Source organism: Anarrhichthys ocellatus, unplaced genomic scaffold (genome assembly GCF_004355925.1).
Source record: "Anarrhichthys ocellatus isolate YVR2014 unplaced genomic scaffold, GSC_Weel_1.0 scaffold13, whole genome shotgun sequence".
NCBI lineage: Eukaryota > Metazoa > Chordata > Actinopteri > Perciformes > Anarhichadidae > Anarrhichthys > Anarrhichthys ocellatus.
Window position 1 is genome coordinate 3334896 of NW_022280043.1, and position 17703 is coordinate 3352598.

The window sequence follows — 17703 nt, forward strand, 5'->3', positions numbered from 1 at the left end:
ACAAAACTAGTTTATCATGGCACAATGATCCAAAGCACCTCTCACGCCCATTGGGTACTATTCTCTGCACAGCTTCTTTCTTCCACACAGAAAGTCCAACCGGCTTTGTAATGCTTCTCATAATATCATCTACTCTATTTCTTTCAGGTAAATTAACATACAACCACACTCTATCAGCAGGAAGTGAAGAAGACTCGGCTGCAAACATGTTGTTTCCTGCCAAAAGTCCCTTATGACTCACCCATCTCATCTCACCCGTGGTAAATAAAGTTAACCCAGAACAAAATAATCGGTTAACGCTACTAATCTGTCTACAGTCAGCCCCCCGAAAAGTTATTTACCAACGACAATGTATCCTGTTTAACTAAATCAATCTGTATTGTTTATCTCTATGCAAATCTACTTTAGCAGACTTTGCCTTAACTTCAAAAAGTGATGCATTTAAACAGACACTCTATCAGTTCACACCTTATATCTCTCTTCCCTTCCTCCTTGTCAAGCTCTCAAATTTTGACAGTCATAGTTATAGAATATTACTTCATAATATGAATTTTGAACAGTTTGGCTTTGTGTCTAATAAAGCTGATTTACTGTGATTATATTCTTTATTTTTCATTCCTAACTCTACACTCATATTTTCCTTGCTTTTAAGTTGTATTAATTTGCATACTTACAGTTAAAATTAAATTGGCTAACATAAACCAACATGTGGAGTTTTTTTCTGTGACGCACAACCTAATGTGGTCGCGACGTCATCACGCTGGGTGAAAAGGATTGTGGGTAAAAAGGAAGACCGTTGTTTACCATGGCGACGAGGACGCTACGGGGTATATACGGGATGTATCTAAACAGACACAAAGTGCCTCTCACATTGGTTCTGTTAGTGTACATTGATTTACTCAATGGCCAGCAGTATGCCATTCCATTTAAGTCTCCTTCAGACTGTAGCGCTGAAGAATTTTTCGATATCTCGAGTCTTTCGTGTGTGAGGTGCGGTTCAAACCTGCGACGGAGCACAACAGGTCGGCTACCATCTTCACACCACATCACGATAACTGATTTACTGACGATGCTACAACAACAAGTGTGATCAGGCTCACGTTAAAACGAATGTGCTGTCACTGTGAGGTGGTACGACAGCGCAATGAGCTGGAGAGCCGTTAGCTAAGCTAGGTGCAGAGCTAGTTAGCGTTAGCTAAGATATTCAAAATCAGTTCAGAACTTGTGACGACAAGTTCACAAAGACAGACTGTATCGGGCTCTGTTTGAATTTAATAACGAGTAAAGTCAATACTTGCTCCCACAGACAGGTCCGGGAAATGTGTCTGAAACTAATATTGTAAAATAATATTATATATAATGTGAATAATATTTTCTCATATCAGTGTTTATGTATCTTTGAGACAAAATCATACAGGATAGTCAAACTGGTATTTAAAGCAATACACTGGGTTCCACGTTGATGCATTAATCAACCCAAACTCTTCATATGTTAAAAATATTCATTATCGATTCATTTTTTATTTGGTCTATGAAATGACATCACATTTTCGAAAGTGATGTCATTACATTGCTTCTTTAGTCTAAACATCATTTCAAAACCAAAAGATATTGAGTTTACTATCACGAAAGCAGCAAATTGTCATAACTGAGAAGTGGGAACCATTGATTGGTCATTGGTTATGCATTACCACAGAAAATATATCCAAAAATACATTAAATAATGAAAATGAAAATTTGTTGTGTTTTGCAGAGGTTTTCCCGTTTTACATTATGTTTATATATTACTTACTCAATCTACCAAAACTTTAGCAGCATAGCAATGGAAAACATGATGCTTTCATGGTTCTTGTCTGTTTACTGTACATGTTGAAGCTAGTCTTCTATGGCAACATCTATCCCACCAACAGTTTATACAGCAATAGTCGCTAAGTGTTGACAGTGACTTCACTCCCCCCCCCACAGTCTTGTGGGAGTGAAATACTCTCTTGTTTTTATTACTATTAACAAGAAACATGCATCTGGGATTTGTTAATTAACTTGTCATAGTTGAAGAAGCAGCACAGGCAGGAAGGACCCAAATGCAGAGTCAAAGACAGGCTGAAAACAATCAAGATATCTATTAAAGCGAGTCCTTAAAGCAGGCAAGGACAGATTTCAGGTATACAAAACTCCATGTTACGACAAAGACGGACATGATAAAAGACAAGAAGAGCACAGAGACGAAAATACACAGGGAAATGAGGAAGTTAAAGAGGGACAGGTGACAGTAGGGCTAACGAGCAACAGGTGGAACTAATAAGGCCGGTACAGACAATCTGTCCCTGCCATTATCCATACTATTTAGTATGCCAAAAATATGTCAAATGCAATATGCCAAAAATGCCAGGATGTGCAACTGCATACGGTTGCATTTTGCAGTATGCAAGCCAGCATGCTTCTCTGGCTATTCTGTTTTTGGATGACAGCTAATCACACAAGCGGGAAACAAACAAAGGCAGGAAGTAAAGCAAGATGAGACGACACAAGAGGAGAGAACTGTCAAACTAAAACAGGAAACAAAGTTTAACAAAAACCTTGAACTATGGCATAACTAATATCTCCAAACTCAGCACTGTACAACATGCTCTTAACTTTTCTCTGGCTTTTTGCAGGACTGAGCTGCATTTGCAAGACTGGGTACCAAACTCTCACCACTGACAAGGCCTCCATTACTTGTCAGCAATGTCCCACTGACAGACCTGTCCGTGAAATTCACCTATAATGTCCTTATTTGGTGTTCATCTCACATTATACTGTAGATACTGCATCTCACATTCCTTGCGCAGCTTCTCATGCCATTTGTAATGATGATAGTTTGACAAGTTGTCTCTCATTACAGGCAGTATCTAAAGATGGGTTTGGGTGTATTCGCTGTCCAGGCAGTGTCAATGATGAGGGGAAGTGCCAGTGCCTACCAGGAAATGTCCTGGGTGAGTCACCAATTACAGGACTAATTTATGAATTGCAAGAATGTTTCTGATAAACAGTAGTTCATGTTCGATGTGCTTGCTGCAAATTCAACACGAGGCAATAGGATAGTTTATTAATGTATTGTATGTTTAAATGGCTGAATATTGGCTGTTTTTTCAGTGGAGAGAGATGTCAATGGAAACCTTTTGGATGAGGCCAGCTGTGAAATGTGTAATGGAAACTCCCCTGGTTTGTCTGTACCAAACAACAGTGGAGACAGGTACGCATCCACACCAAACTATGAAAACACTGATATATTCAGCTGTTTCATCCAGGTTGACCGTGGCATCTGAGGTCAGACCTTTTTAGAAATTATATGAATATTGAACAATAAACGGACACAGTTCCAACTATCCAACAATATCAATATTTCACACACTCAACATGAAATGAAATCATCAGAATATAATGGATAAAGCTAATCAAAATATAGAAAGTGCAAATCAATTCACAGTACTGTCCTGTGAAATTATTTATATATACACATTATAGTAAGTTCAGTGGAGCACAGCACAATCATGCCTGTAGAATTTTAAAGGTATTTACCAGGCAAGTTGCATTATTTTACTTGTTGAATCCAGTAGTTTTGGAGCTTAGTGGAACAGTCTCAGCCTCTACTACTTCAATTTAGAGCATTCTTCCACCAAATTCATGAAACTCAATACTAAATAGCCAGATTGCTCTTTCAATGGGTTATTTGATCTGCAGCATAGCATACACAATAACTCAAACTTTTAAGGGAGCATTATGGAATTTTTAATATTGGGGATTATATTTATACAAGTGTCTTCTTTTCTGATCCCGTCTTTTAATCCATAATACAATAAATAAGGACCCCTGCACAGAAAATATATCTTCCCTGTCTTCATCCATCTATGCCTAGTAAGCACTAGTCCATGACCCTCATCATTGCGATGACAGAGTGTATTCCTTAATTGACATATTATCCCATTTAGTTTGTTTTGACAAATGGCTTATGTCCGCTTACTCTCTCTTAACGTCGTTAGTGAAGTGCTGTCAGAGTACAGTATGCAAGTGTTGGAACAGTCTCCAAAATTGTCTTTCAGGTGTGAGAGATGTCAGGCTTCCTTCATTAACTCCTCCTGTGTGTGTGACCCTCCTAATGTCCTGGTGAGTTCTGCTGACCCTCCACACACACCATTCAGTTAGATACTCGTAGAATACATCTATATCTATTCATGGTTGGCATGTGACTTTCCAGGCAGGAGGAATATGTTTCCCTCCAGGCAGCCTCTCCACCAATGTGAATCCCAGTGTCAACTATGCTCAGTTGGTGAGTCTGCTTTTCCTCTGTCGCTTGCTCACTTAGTTTTTGTTTATTTTCATGTATTCTGATTTATGTTTTCTGCCCTTTTCTCTTTGCAGAAGTTGAGTGTCCAGTCTGCCTGGTTCTTCAAAAACCTGTACTCCTCGTCAGCAGCCTGCCTAGTAATTCCATGTCCTATTCCATGTTTCATGTTGGAAAATAACCTTGTTCTTGATCTAACATCATAGGAAGCCACTTCTGTGCTCATTGATGATTTTGGGGATTTTATGATGTTGTGTTTACAGGTCTTCTTCAACCTGACGGCGTGTCAGGCTCTCGGGAACATGTGTGTGATGAACATGCACTCCTTCAGCGGCGTCTCCACCGATGCCTGCGGTCTCTTTAACACCATCTTCAGAGCTAGAGCTTCTTTCAGCTCAACTCAAGACATTTCCTACTGGTAATCAATGCGATCATGGCATATATGTATATCTTGTGCTGTCTTTGCAAATAATGAATGAAACCAGCAAGGTTTCATTCCCCTATACTGACATTTGGTTCTCCAGGAGAGTTAATCTACCATGGCTTTACTATGGGGACGAACCGGGACTGGCCACTCGAGTGCTTCAGACCGATCCTGTTCCCATTGGGTTCAGTTTCAGAGGAAGAAACAAGGTAAGTGATTACCTCTGGTTATTACAATAATATCATTGTTTCGTGATTTTACAAATTGTGCAGCAAACCTGAAATGTTACCAAAACATTTGTATTGTTGTAAATTGACAAATGCTGTTTGTCTGACAGAACACTGACATTAAGCTGGTTGCCGCCGTCTATAATGTCAGAGGAGAGTTCCTCAGATGGGAACAAGTAGGAGGAGGTAATCTCCAGGTAAGATGTCAGATGACTGATGAGAAATGGGATAAAGCATCTGCATACACGAAAGCGTTATAAAATGTGAAGAGCAGCTTGGTTTTCCTTGATAGATAGGTGGTAGGGCCAGTCATTGTTGGCCAGTAGGCCTCCACTCTTGTGCATGTTAAAAACACAAAGTTATCAGTTGTTACCATAAATTATTTTTGTGTGGTTCATACCAAGTATAAACAATATAGGAGGCTGGTTAATACTCCACTCCACCTCTCTTCTGCTATTTTAGCTTTGTCCACAACCCACCACCAAACAGGCAGCAGCCTTCAGCTTTGGAACCGCTTACCAAGAAAGTGTGAGTGTTTCTTCTTTCATTTAGCTTAGAGATTGTGCACAAACTCTCTTGCAATGCCGAGTTATAATATAAGCTGTTATGTTATGTGTGTGTGTGTGCGTGCGTGTAGTGTGATCTCTCAGTAGCAGAGCTGTTGGGTACTCATCCCGAGCCATTGTTCTATGATGTGTTTATGGATCTTGGTGGAGGAGAGAACAGAAAACTTCTCCCCCTGCCTACACTGGTCTATAACCAGCAATACAATGGGCGGTTCATCAACCAAGGTGAAACTTCAATTCTTATCCTGTAAATGTGTGTGTGTGTGTGTGTGTGTGTGTGTGTGTGTGTGTGTGTGTGTATGCATTTTCTTTAATATATATTTTGTCCTTGTACAGAGAAAATGAAGAACTGGTACCTTTCTCGACGTATGTTTGTTGTCGACACGCTGAGTGGAAGAGAGAAGAGCATGAGTTCCCTGCCCAAAGTCATCCGTGTAGCTAGCAGTGTCAAAATAAAGTGGGTTCCAATGTGCACACCTCTATGATTTTTAAAAAAAAGAAAGAAAGAACGTTGTTACTTCCTTCAGACGTGGTGATGTTTTTATTCAAAAGTGTGTTTGGTTAGGTTTCAGCTGGTTCCACGAACCCAAGAAGGACAGGTATTTCCTCCTCTAATGACTGTGACCTACAGAGACGTTGACATCACGGATATCAATACACAAACAGTCACTGTGAGTTGACACACACACACGGTCAGCTGAAAAATGGCTAATAAGTTGCTGTCTTCGTTTATCTCAAACAAGCTTTTGTCTTGTTGATGCATTGAATTCATTCATCTGTTTCTAGACAACGTTTGCTGTGGAGTACGAGATGGATCAGAATGAGGCTCGCATAAAAACAGATGTGAGTAGAAATATTAATGGTACATTTATTGTTAAATGGTGTAATACGACGGACAAAGGTTACGTTCTTGTGTGTGACTGATGCTCTTCAGTGTTTATAGCACACAGTGATGGCTCTGATATTTAATGTGCACAGACGGCTCTAGGTGTGATGGGCGGTGTGGCCGTGATCTACTCTCTGCTGAAGACAGTCAACTGGAAGAGGAGGATCGCCTCGCCCCTCGTTAACATGGAGGTATTGCATCTTTAACGTGTCATAATAACAATTCTTATGTCGGTGTGAAGCTTGGCAGTAATGCATTACATTACAGTCATTTAGCAGACACTTTTATCGAAAGCGACTTACAATAAGTGTATTCAACATAGGTATTCAAGAGAACTACTAGTCACCAGAAGTCATAAGTGCATCTCCTTGTTTACACAAGCATCTAAGAGCATAAACCAGAGCAAAAGTACAGTGCAGAAACAAACTAATATGAATACAATAAATGCTAATAAGTGGTAATACAATAAGTGCTAAGTGGAAGGTCTCTGGGTAATGCGAGTCCCTCCCTCCTCCTCTACGTCAGACTATGGGGAAGTTTTTGTTGTTTTATGCTGGAGATCTGGCCAATGTTTTCTTCGCCGTCACCGTGGGAAGTGGACTTTACTGGCTCATCTTCTACAAGGTTAGTCTGATTTCTTTAAGTCTTTAATGTTTGCATCATTGTCATCATGTCTGTGGCTTTTTCCTTTGAGCCCTTTTTATTTGAACTTTATTTCTTTTCCAAACACAAATTGTGTTTCTCTTCTCTCTGACTTCTAACTCTTTTTGTCCTCTTTGCACTCTTTAGACGTTAAAGGCAAGTCGCTTTCCTCCTTTACCTTCTTTGCCTGAAATTTTTCTTCGGTGCATAGATTTAGTTGTGGTTGTTATTGGCTGCTTCCTGTGATTAATTTGTGTTTGCGTTTAGGCCCAACAGTTTGTATCTGTGCTGTTACCACTACCTGCTCAAGAGGAGCGCTTTGTGACGTACATTGGTTGTGCCTTCGCTCTCAAGGTTAGACACTTACTTAACAGATCTAAAAATGAACAGTATTGTTTTTGAAAGCTGGATAGCGTGTTTATATTAGACATGTTGAACACGTATTGTTTTGTGTATTTGTCTCCAGGCTGTGCAGTTTCTGCACAAGTTGATCCTTCAGGTGTCAACTGATGTATTCTTTATAGACTGGGAGAGGCCACGAAGCAAAACTAGCAGAACTGTGCAAGGTACAAATATAGTTTTTTGGAGCTTATAAGCAGAAATTATCCAGTTTTTTTTATCCCATTCACCATATTCGCTGCTGTTTCAGCTGCTGGTGAGCCGAAACGTGACCCCTCTCCGGTCAGCATCTGGAGAACCTACTTTGTGGCCAATGAATGGAACGAGATCCAGACCATCCGCAAGATCAGCCCCACTTTTCAGATCATTGCCGTGCTCTTCTTTCTTGAAGTACATCGTACACCAACACATGCACACTGCTCTCTTTTTTTGCAGCTTTTGTTATGTCCCTTTACTAATCGCTGACATGTCTATTGTTCAGGTGCTGGGTTTCTCTAACTTGGCCCTCAGGGACCCTTGGCCAACTCTACAGCGCTCCTCACAGGCCTACACGCCCTCATACAGCCTGATGCTGCGCTACGGTCTGGCAGCCACGCTATGGCTCTGCATCGGACTTTTGCAGGTAAAACCGCTCTCAGCCGTTCTTATCTCATCCTTCGATCTCTCACCTCTTCCTGTCTTTCTTAAATAATGAAATAAATACTGTATACAGTATGAATGTGGAGGGCTCCTTTAATCGATAATCCCGTGTCTCTTCAGGTGATTTTCTTCACTGTGTTTCATGAGCACTTTGTGGAGGACAAAATCCGTCAGTTTGTAGATCTCTGCTCCATCAGTAATGTGAGTAGCAATGTGCATATTAGCCTACATTGTTATTGTTATTATTGCCTTGCCTTTTGCTGCTTTGTCTGTCAATGCACTTTGTAAACTCTGTATTTAAAGGTGCTATATAAATAAAGTTATTATTATTATTATTACATTTGAAACATTTTATCTGTCAGGACTATTTTACATATGTGTACTTTGTTTTTATAAAGATTTCTGTGCTGCTGTTATCTCACCGTTGTTTTGGCTACTACATTCACGGACGTTCAGTACATGGGCACGCCGATACAAACATGGAGGAAATGAACAACAACCTGAACAGAGAATCGGTAGGAACACCAACAGACTACATGTTGCGACATTGTTGATTTCATGTTATATATCTATCATCTTTTTGTGTTTCAAGGAGTCCCTGTGTGGTCAGAGAGGTCTGCTTCCAAACACAGAGATTCAGACCTTTCAGGTGTCTCTCACCAACCGCCTGCGGTCGCACTACGACAGGATACGGGAGCAGATCGGCAGGGTCGGTGCTTTCTCTGTTGCGTTATTGATTATTGATTGAGCTTTAAGCTATTACACAAAGAGAAAATTGGCTCCCCATTCTCAATTTAAGTGGTTGCTTGTCTCCTGTGCTTCAGAGGAACGGACCATCCCGGCTGATAGACGCAAGCTCGGCTAACCAGTTTGAGCAGAGGGCCAGAGGCTACCAGACCATGAACCACTTCCTGGGATCCATCATAGACCACGTTAGTTAAAATACACACAAGCACATTTAACCCAGCAGAGTTTGATTGTATATTCATTTATGTGTTGGATTGTAAAGTATATGTGTTCTTTCCATTGACCTGAAGTATTGTGTACAGTTTGTTCTATCTCTAACGTTGCCCTATTTACCTCAGGCGCACCCTGACATGGACTATATAGTGAAGGACAAGCTGATGTTTGAGAGGGTCATAGGGATGGAGTTCCTTGAACCCAGTGACAAAAGCCTCTTTTACAATGGTAACGACCTCTTGGCCCAGACAGGCTATACATTTGTGTTTTTTTATATACAAACAGTGTATTTATATGATGTGTATATAATGTCTGTTTGCAGATGAGGCCCACTCCTTCAGTGATGTGCTGTTTTATGGAAATGAGGCCACGCTGCTGATCTTCGACACTTTGTTCTTCTGTGTTGTCGACCTCGGATCTCAGAGCTTTGTACTTGCGGCGGTGCTTACATGCGTACAGCAAATGGTCAGTGCTTGATGTATATATACCTTATGTTGCCTTCCCTGTGCGAAAAAGAACATGTATTGAACACCATCTCATTCATTACAGATATTTCGCTTGATCCGTAACACTCTGGGAAGGAAGAACCTTGCCAACAAAACTCTGGTGGATGAGAGATTTCTGATATAAAACCCCCTGCTAGGTAATTGGTAGTGTCAGTGTTGTTTAGTGGCGTTCCTATCAAAGATGTTTACAAGCTTGTGCAGCTCTTTTTTGTTCTTTTCTTTACACATACAGTACTTTTGCTACTGTTTACATAGTTCTGTAAATACACTTTTTGTAAAAATTTCAATCTTTTTATTGATTAAAATGTTTTGATATGAAGTCTTTTGAGTTTTGTTTTGAGGTCATTTCAATAAAACGTAATTTCTTCTCCAGGTGGATTATGAAAATCATGGAATTCTTATACCAGAATTATACCAGACAACAGACACTCCTTGCTTTCTCATACCATTATTGATACTGCCATATAAAGTCACATATACCTTGATAGAGGAGAGTTTGAGTGGAGTCACATTGAAACCTTTAATCACAGATTATTTCTTCTTTGCCTTGCCTTCATAATTTCTATTTCTGCAAATATATGGGCTTCACCTTTTGATGTGTGGTTTACAGACAGATATCTTATTCCTATTCTCCTCGTAAAGTAGATGTTTAGTTGTGATTAATTACAATGTTTTAGCTGTCATATAATGGGACATAATAGGACGTAAATTGCTAATATGATGACAAAAATGAAATAAGATATTAATAAGAATTAACAAGATGCTTTCAATTTAGCATATTCCAGAGAGATACTTTCTCAGTAGTATTGTCACCAACATAAACATCTCTGTTTATCTCTTCATACATCTGCTTGTGGGATATTAAAGGTCACCTTTCTTTAATTGAAAAATACAAAAAAATGCAGGTGAATAACAGCAGCACAAACAGAACAAACGAGTAAAACAAGAGCATTTAAAAAGGCCCTTTTTTAGTTTTTGGTGCTTGAGGGATTGACGTGACGTCACGGCGTCTGTCAGAGTCTAAGCCAATCAGCGTTCCCTGTGCAGCGCTGCGCTCCACAACGATGCAGAGCGGAGGGGTCGATAGCACGGGGTCAGTCATGAACTTCAATAATTGCTGTTAAGGTGAGTCCGAGTGTCGCTCTCCGCTTACATGTTGATAGTTACGTCTAGAGAGCTGTCGGCTCGGCCTTTTAACGTCTTATTTTAAAGCAGACGTGATCCAGTTAGACGATAGCTGGTGGGTGTAAACAACACTAGCTACCATTAGCATGTGGCTACCCATTGTGGTATCCATCGGAGAGCCGACGTTAACATCATCTGTTAATGTCATTACCGTGGCACGGTGTGGTAGCCTAGTTCAGCTCTGACGCTGGTGTTTTGAACAGCAAGTTCAGTCAACAGCTAATGTTAGCTTACGTTAGCTTTTGTAGCCTTGCATTGCTAACCAGCTAAAGTGATGCCAACTTTCCTGCAGAGCTGGGACCTGGGTCACGCCCTCTGACGCATGCACGGGTTTGGTGTTTGGGAGGATGTTTGGCTGCACAGCTAACTTTAACATACCGGGGTCACGGAAACGTGCCTGTGCTGTTGCATATTTCTATCAAACTCTCTTGACTCAAATGAGCTCTCATTAGCTAGCAGATATACTTAAGTGAGAACAGATTAGTAGAGATAACGTATCGCAGCCTGGAACCAGTTCAGTAGGTCATGAGGACCGGTCAAAACATTTCGCAACATCCAAATGTCAGGGCTGAGGTTGTTGCCGAAGCTATTTTCAGGCCTGCTGATCTATAGTTGGAGGAGAGAGAGAGCGGAGTTGCAACTCAAGTCAGACGCCTGTACATGCGCTCTCTGGTGGTGCTGTATCCCAATACTCCTAATGCCTCAGGACAAAAAAAGTGAACTGTGCTGAAACTTCGAAATCAAAAGTCAGCTGCTGTACTCGTGCACGATGCTGTATAGTGTACCTGTGTGAGGCTTTGGCACGTCAACACCCAACAAAGCTACAGTAATATGACCTAGGTTTGATGTTACCACACTGAGCAGGATGTTCATGATCGGGGTGAGCGTGCAAGAAGAAAAGATTAATCGGAAGAATTTTGCCTGATGCATTTCTGTTTCCTTTTAGAAATAGACTGTTTATTAGGTCTACCTCTCTAAAACGAATGCAGTCTACTACAGTCCAGCTATAAATCCAACCTCCATGAAGGTTGTAATGAAACTGTACACAAGAGGTGTTTATTCAACTGTGTGCTCATCTTGGGGGATGAAGTTTGTAGTGCGGTTGAGCTATATTTTACGATATTTAGCCTACCCTTATTAGTATAAATGTGATGGACAAAATAATAGAAACACCGGTAAGTACTGTATAAGACAATACAATCCGACAGCATCCACAATGACCATCTACTGCAGACTTATAGTAGACAGCCATCATTTAGCTAGGTGTAATAATAATATGTATGAAATGTATTGTTGGTCTGTTTACCCCATCTGGTATGACCTGCCAAATGCTAAATGTGTCTAATGTTGGGCTCAATAAGCATCCAGGGAGCAGAGAAAAGTGATGGAAGTCTGTTCCCAGAAGATAGGGTTAAAGATTGGACTGTAAACAAATATTAAAATGTTCTTATTCGAATATTCAAAAGTGTGGCGGGTTGGAGGTGTTTGGTTGTTTTGGGGATACTTATGTATGTACCAGCTACTGTCTACCCGTCTGAACTTCTAAACCTTTGCACATGTGCTCCTTCTGTTTACACAATGTTTGCTTAATGGTGCACAAAGAGACGCTGTTCTCTTGTTAAACATGCAGCTGTTGCTTTATGAGCTCTCCATGTGTGCCTCTTCAATAGGTTTGTGTAAGTGCACCTGCAGCCATGCCTGTGACATCTCAGCTGCTCAGAGGTTTGCCTCGTGCTACGGTCTTGGCCTCCAGTCTGTTACCATGCCCACAACACCAGGCCCAGGTAGGACCCGTCACTCACCGACCTGCTTCCAGATGGCCCTCTCGTGTATGGCAGAGCCAGCAGCACTCGCGGAGTTACCAGACAACCACGGCGCTCCGCAGCTACATCCTCTCCCCCCCGCAGGTCAACTCTATCCTGAAAGCCAACGAGTATAGCTTCAAGGTTCGTGCGAACAGAGAAAAACCCATCTGGCCATCTCTACATTTCAATTTTTCATCTTACCCTTTTTTAAAAAAATTTTTTTTACATGTTGTTGTTCCAGGTGCCAGAGTTTGATGGGAAGAATGTGTCATCAGTGATGGGCTTCGAGAGCAACCAGCTGCCGGCCAATGCTCCCATAGAGGACCGTCGAAGTGCGGCCACGTGCCTGCAGACGAGAGGAATGCTGCTGGGTGTGTTTGACGGCCACGCTGGATGTGCCTGTGCACAGGTAAAGCCGACTCTGTCTTCACATTCTACTTCTAATCTAGTGTTAAATTTACTGTTTGTTAAAATATCATTTGAGTATCCTATCCAGGGATGAGGCACTCTATACTCCATATCCGATCAAGTTCTTTCAAATTCACAATTTTGATAGAAAAAGGATGTTTCTTTCATTGTCAAGTGAATTAAATCTGTTTAATTTGTCAGCAGTCAATACATTTTCAAACATGGTGCATGCTTAGAAGAGCCTGAAGCACCAAGACATTACGTTTGTAAACATAATAAATTGGGTGGTTTGAGGAACAGATATATTTACTATTTTCTTTATTTTCTACTATTTGGTTATTAAAGCTTTTCCAGAAATTCAGCAATAGGAACATACCAACTAATACTTTTTAAATTGAGATGTTGGCAACTTATTTAGTATTTTCCTAAGTCATTTCTATACGCCCTGTTGCATTGACATTATTTTTCCAACTCTCTGGTAGGCGCTGAGTGAGCGGTTGTTCTACTACATAGCCGTGTCTCTGCTGCCCCACAACACACTGTGTGAGCTGGAGGCAGCGGTGGAGGCCGGCCGGGCCCTCAGTCCCATCCTGCAGTGGCACAAGCACCCCAACGACTACTTCAGCAAGGAGGCTCAGACTCTCTACTTCAACAGCCTCAGGACCTACTGGCAGGAGTTGATAGATCTCACCAGGTGAGGACCGGGGGAACACAAGAGGATGTACGACAAAGCCAAGACAACAGCACTGTGGCCACAATGCAGGTTTCAAAAGGGTGTAGTTTGCTGTCAGGTTTCTTGGCTTTTCCTAACAAACTGAATTTCCTAGTTTCTTATTTCATCTTCACCTTTACCTCGTAGCAACAAGGCCACACCAACACTGACCCGTCTGTTGTTTTGCCGATGGTGCTTCTGTCTTGATCTGTTCTTGAACTCTGGCTTCCTCTCTGTGTTTCACACATATTGCTCCTCTTCTCTGTTTTCAGCCCTGGTGAAGTTCCAGACACCCACGAGGCGTTGCTGAACGCCTTCAAGAGGCTGGACAATGACATTTCTCTGGAGGCTCAGGTAACAACTGTGTGCTGTCTTAACAGGAAACATGGTTATTCTAAAAGCATCTTGTTTTATGAGGAACTAAGATGTTCCCCTAAGACTCCTGAATGAGAAAATCCCAAAGCAGGTGTTTTTACATGTTTTACATGCAGATTTAGGGCCTCATTCTGGGTTTTCCTCAGCAAACAAACATAGTGAAATATGCCCTTGGACAACACTGCTGTAGCCAACCCATCAAACTCAACATTATTATTACATCATTAAATTTCTTCCGACTGCAGGACTTGATGTGTGTCGTCTCGTACGTCATGATACGTATTGAAAATCACTTTTGCCTCATGGCAGCTGTGCAAAAAAATGTGAGCATCCAAATTTAAACTTTTATGGATTAAAGAGCTCAGGTGTCGTTCTCTCTCCGTGTAATTTAAACCACATTCCGTATCCTGTCGGTAGACTCACGGTGTCATTCTGCCATGCAGGTTGGAGACCCGAATGCTTTCCTGCATTACTGGGTCCTGAGAGTGGCCTTTTCTGGAGCAACGGCCTGTGTGGCTCACATCGATGGATCAGACCTGTAAGGAGGATAGAAACATGCACACATTTATTTGAACTAAACCGACATGTCTCAGGCTTGCTTCTTCGTCTCTCTGTTCCATAAAGGTTCATAGCTAACTCAGGAGACGCTCGGGCGGTGTTGGGGGTGCAGGAGGAGGATGGTTCGTTCAGCGCTCACACTCTCTCCAACGACCACAGCGCCCAGAACGAGGAGGAGGTGGCTCGGATACGAGGTGAACACCCTCCATCAGAGAGGAAGACCATTATACGACAGGTAGTACACCTACTAATCTGCACAATGTGGTTGCTGTTGTTGCAGCGTTTATTAAAACCTCTCGCCCTCTTTCCGTCACCTTCTTCATCAGGACCGTCTGCTCGGCCTCCTCATGCCATTGCGTGCATTCGGGGACGTGAAGTTCAAGTGGAGTATTGAACTGCAGAAGGGTGTGTTGGAGTCTGGACCTGATCAGCTCCATGAGAACGAGCACACCAAGTTCATCCCTCCAAACTACCACACGCCCCCCTACCTGACCGCCGAGCCGGAGATCACGTACCACAAGCTGCGGCCACAGGATCGCTTCATGGTGAGAGAAGACGAATCTGAATTTGTTTCCAAAACACACTGATGCATGAAACAATTTTTAAAAGAGATTTATATTTTCATAATGAGACTGAATTACAATTTTCCTTCATCCTTTTTCACAAATTTCAAAAGTTTATACCGCATTAGAAAATGCAATTTCTGTAAGTCAACTTTCGGCGAACCTGTCCAGCTGCATGGATCTCATTTAGAGTCAAGTTTGCTTGGATTATTAACCGCCACTGAGTCTTTTCAGTTTATTACAACATATACGTAACAATCGTCTGTTTTCTGATTCCATCTCTCCTCCGTCTGTCCCTGCAGGTGATTGCTTCTGACGGCCTCTGGGAGACCCTCCACAGACAGGAAGTGGTTCGTATAGTCGGGGAGTATTTAACGGGGGTGCACCAGCGTCAGCCCCTCAAAGTCGGAGGCTACAAGGTCACCCTGGGACAGATGCAGGGGCTGCTCGAAGAGAGAAAGGCTCGCGTGTCTTCGGCTTTCGAGGATTACAACTCGGCGACCCACCTGATGCGTCACGCGGTGGGAAACAACGAATTTGGCACGGTCGACCACGAGAGGCTGTCGAAAATGCTGTCGCTGCCCGAAGAGCTGGCTCGCATGTACCGCGATGACATCACCATTATCATCTCTCAGTTCAACCCTCATGTGATCGGAGCACAGCGGCCAGAAGGGCAGTCCTGAGTCGTACAAAAGCCGTCCCCTGTGGACTACACACACACACACACTTGTGTAACTGTGTACACCTACACGTCGGCACACTCTGTGGACAAGCAGGCCATACTAAGAAAGCATCTGTCCAGCGGTCGGAAGAATTGTTTTAACTTATATAAAGAATTTGTATGTTTGTATGCAGTGCTAGAGGAGATCCGGTTCCTCATGAAGGTAAGGTCTTCATTGGATTGAAGTATCTTATATATATATATATATATATAACATGCTATTGATGATTCAATATCCTCTGGTTTCGTATACATTTCTCTGCGTGGCTAAAAAGACGCTGTTACAAACAGATTTTTGTGCCAAAAGAGTCAACTTCCCTCGTTTGCTGAAGGACGGAGCAGGGTTGAAATGATCCAAAGAGGGTGAAGGTTCATGAGTGAAGAAGCCGTGGTGGATGCAGCACTGATTGACCTGCCTCTCTTTATATGGACTCTAGCTGGGCTGTGCCATTATAACACCAACACCATCTTTCTCTGCCCTCTGGAGTTCCCAGGCACAATCGATCTTACTTTCTAGGCTGCACCTGTTACAACTGGGGGCTGTTACATCTGCATGTTTTTACTCCTTTGTGTATTTCATAGTATGATATATTCTTAGTACTGTCCAAGCATACACATTTTCTGCAGTTACACTTCAGTCTGAGTATTTAGATGATGTTTAGTAGCCTACTGACTTTCAAGGGTCGCAAGATGATGATTGGGAAGAGAGAGAAAAATGATGTTGCATAAAACGCATCTATTTAAATAAAAACTGGAAACCTCTAAAATTGGGCCACACGCCAAAAAGCCTGGGAACCAGCGAGCTAGTGATTGTTTTCGTTTCAAATCTAATATGCTGGAGCACAAAATTGGAGCAACATTTACAGGCTGCAGAGTGTTGACGGGTCACTGTGCACCACTACAGGTCGACAGTAGAAGTAATTAAGTAAATTACTCTCCACTTATATAATACAGCACCACTGGTTAGTGATGGGGGAAAACTCAAAGTCAGTTTGTCTGTTAGTGAACCTCTAAGTCTAAGCAGACACTGTGTGAAAACGTGTAGTTCTTTTTCAAGCTTTGTTGGGTGAGAAGTTCATCATGCCTTGTGTTATTTTTTCTGACAGGTCATTAGCAGTTTTGGTTGGGTTTTTATTACTCATGACAGCAAAAAAAAAAAAGCAGAAGCATTCTCCTAACACTCTAGTTGAACACTAATGACTGTGTTTAAGTGTAAAACCCAAATAACTGAGCAGAATGTACATTGTTAAAGATTATTTATACAGCTCTGACAGTATGTTACACTGCTTATTTACAGTTGTATGTATAGATTGTAACTTATGTGGGTTCAATTTTGTAAATGGAATGGTTTAATAAAACACTAAATACACACCACTTGGTACTTTGCTGTGTGTTTCCGGTGGTGCATCCGGGTAACCTCCACCTTGAGGGATAGCCTGTTGCAGGTGTGACTGCTTTTACTGCGACCTCGTTACCGTCGGTAGCCACAACATTTAGATACTTCACTTTTGCTTTTCCATTTTTTCTTTTTGTAGTTCCATTAAACTACATTTCAGAGCAGCTTTAGTTAACACGTGCTAATGTTAAACACGTGGTCGGGACAGCATCATCACAGGTAACCGCCATATAAGCGCAGCCTCTAGCTAGCAAGTGAGACAAGCTCACGTGCACTTAAACGCTGGTGCGGCCGCCCCGGCTAAGTAAACAAGGAGAGGCTCAGAGTACACACAGAGGTGGACATTACTTCACTAACGTTATACCTTCCATTTCCCTGGTAATACTGATATACTTTTACCCCATTACAAT

General features: G+C 41.9%; 2 protein-coding genes across 3 annotated transcripts; both read left to right on the forward strand.

The window, feature by feature from the left end:
* The first annotated feature begins 799 nt into the window (after window positions 1-799).
* tmem67 (transmembrane protein 67) lies at window positions 800-9889 on the forward strand. Of its 2 annotated transcripts, XM_031853592.1 has the most exons (29): window positions 800-1022; window positions 2655-2743; window positions 2882-2972; window positions 3133-3232; window positions 4080-4143; window positions 4235-4306; window positions 4399-4461; window positions 4585-4739; window positions 4846-4954; window positions 5083-5169; window positions 5435-5500; window positions 5610-5763; window positions 5875-5995; window positions 6104-6209; window positions 6325-6381; window positions 6517-6615; window positions 6950-7048; window positions 7214-7222; window positions 7334-7420; window positions 7533-7632; window positions 7716-7855; window positions 7947-8087; window positions 8225-8305; window positions 8503-8619; window positions 8697-8813; window positions 8929-9036; window positions 9190-9292; window positions 9387-9529; window positions 9614-9889. In XM_031853592.1, exons 1-29 carry the CDS (start codon window positions 806-808, stop codon window positions 9692-9694), a joined length of 2976 nt encoding a protein of 991 aa, XP_031709452.1. In that variant the 5' UTR covers window positions 800-805; the 3' UTR covers window positions 9695-9889. The 2 variants fall into 2 exon arrangements, with proteins under 2 accessions (XP_031709452.1, XP_031709453.1); XM_031853593.1 differs by lacking the exon at window positions 7214-7222.
* A 728-nt stretch (window positions 9890-10617) lies between these two features.
* Window positions 10618-17356, forward strand: pdp1 (pyruvate dehydrogenase phosphatase catalytic subunit 1). Its single transcript, XM_031853608.1, has 9 exons — window positions 10618-10695; window positions 12426-12701; window positions 12802-12969; window positions 13451-13662; window positions 13953-14034; window positions 14499-14593; window positions 14680-14848; window positions 14940-15158; window positions 15479-17356. The coding sequence occupies exons 2-9, from the start codon at window positions 12450-12452 to the stop codon at window positions 15857-15859; spliced, it is 1578 nt and encodes a 525-aa protein (XP_031709468.1). The 5' UTR covers window positions 10618-10695; window positions 12426-12449; the 3' UTR covers window positions 15860-17356.
* The last annotated feature ends 347 nt before the right edge of the window (window positions 17357-17703 follow it).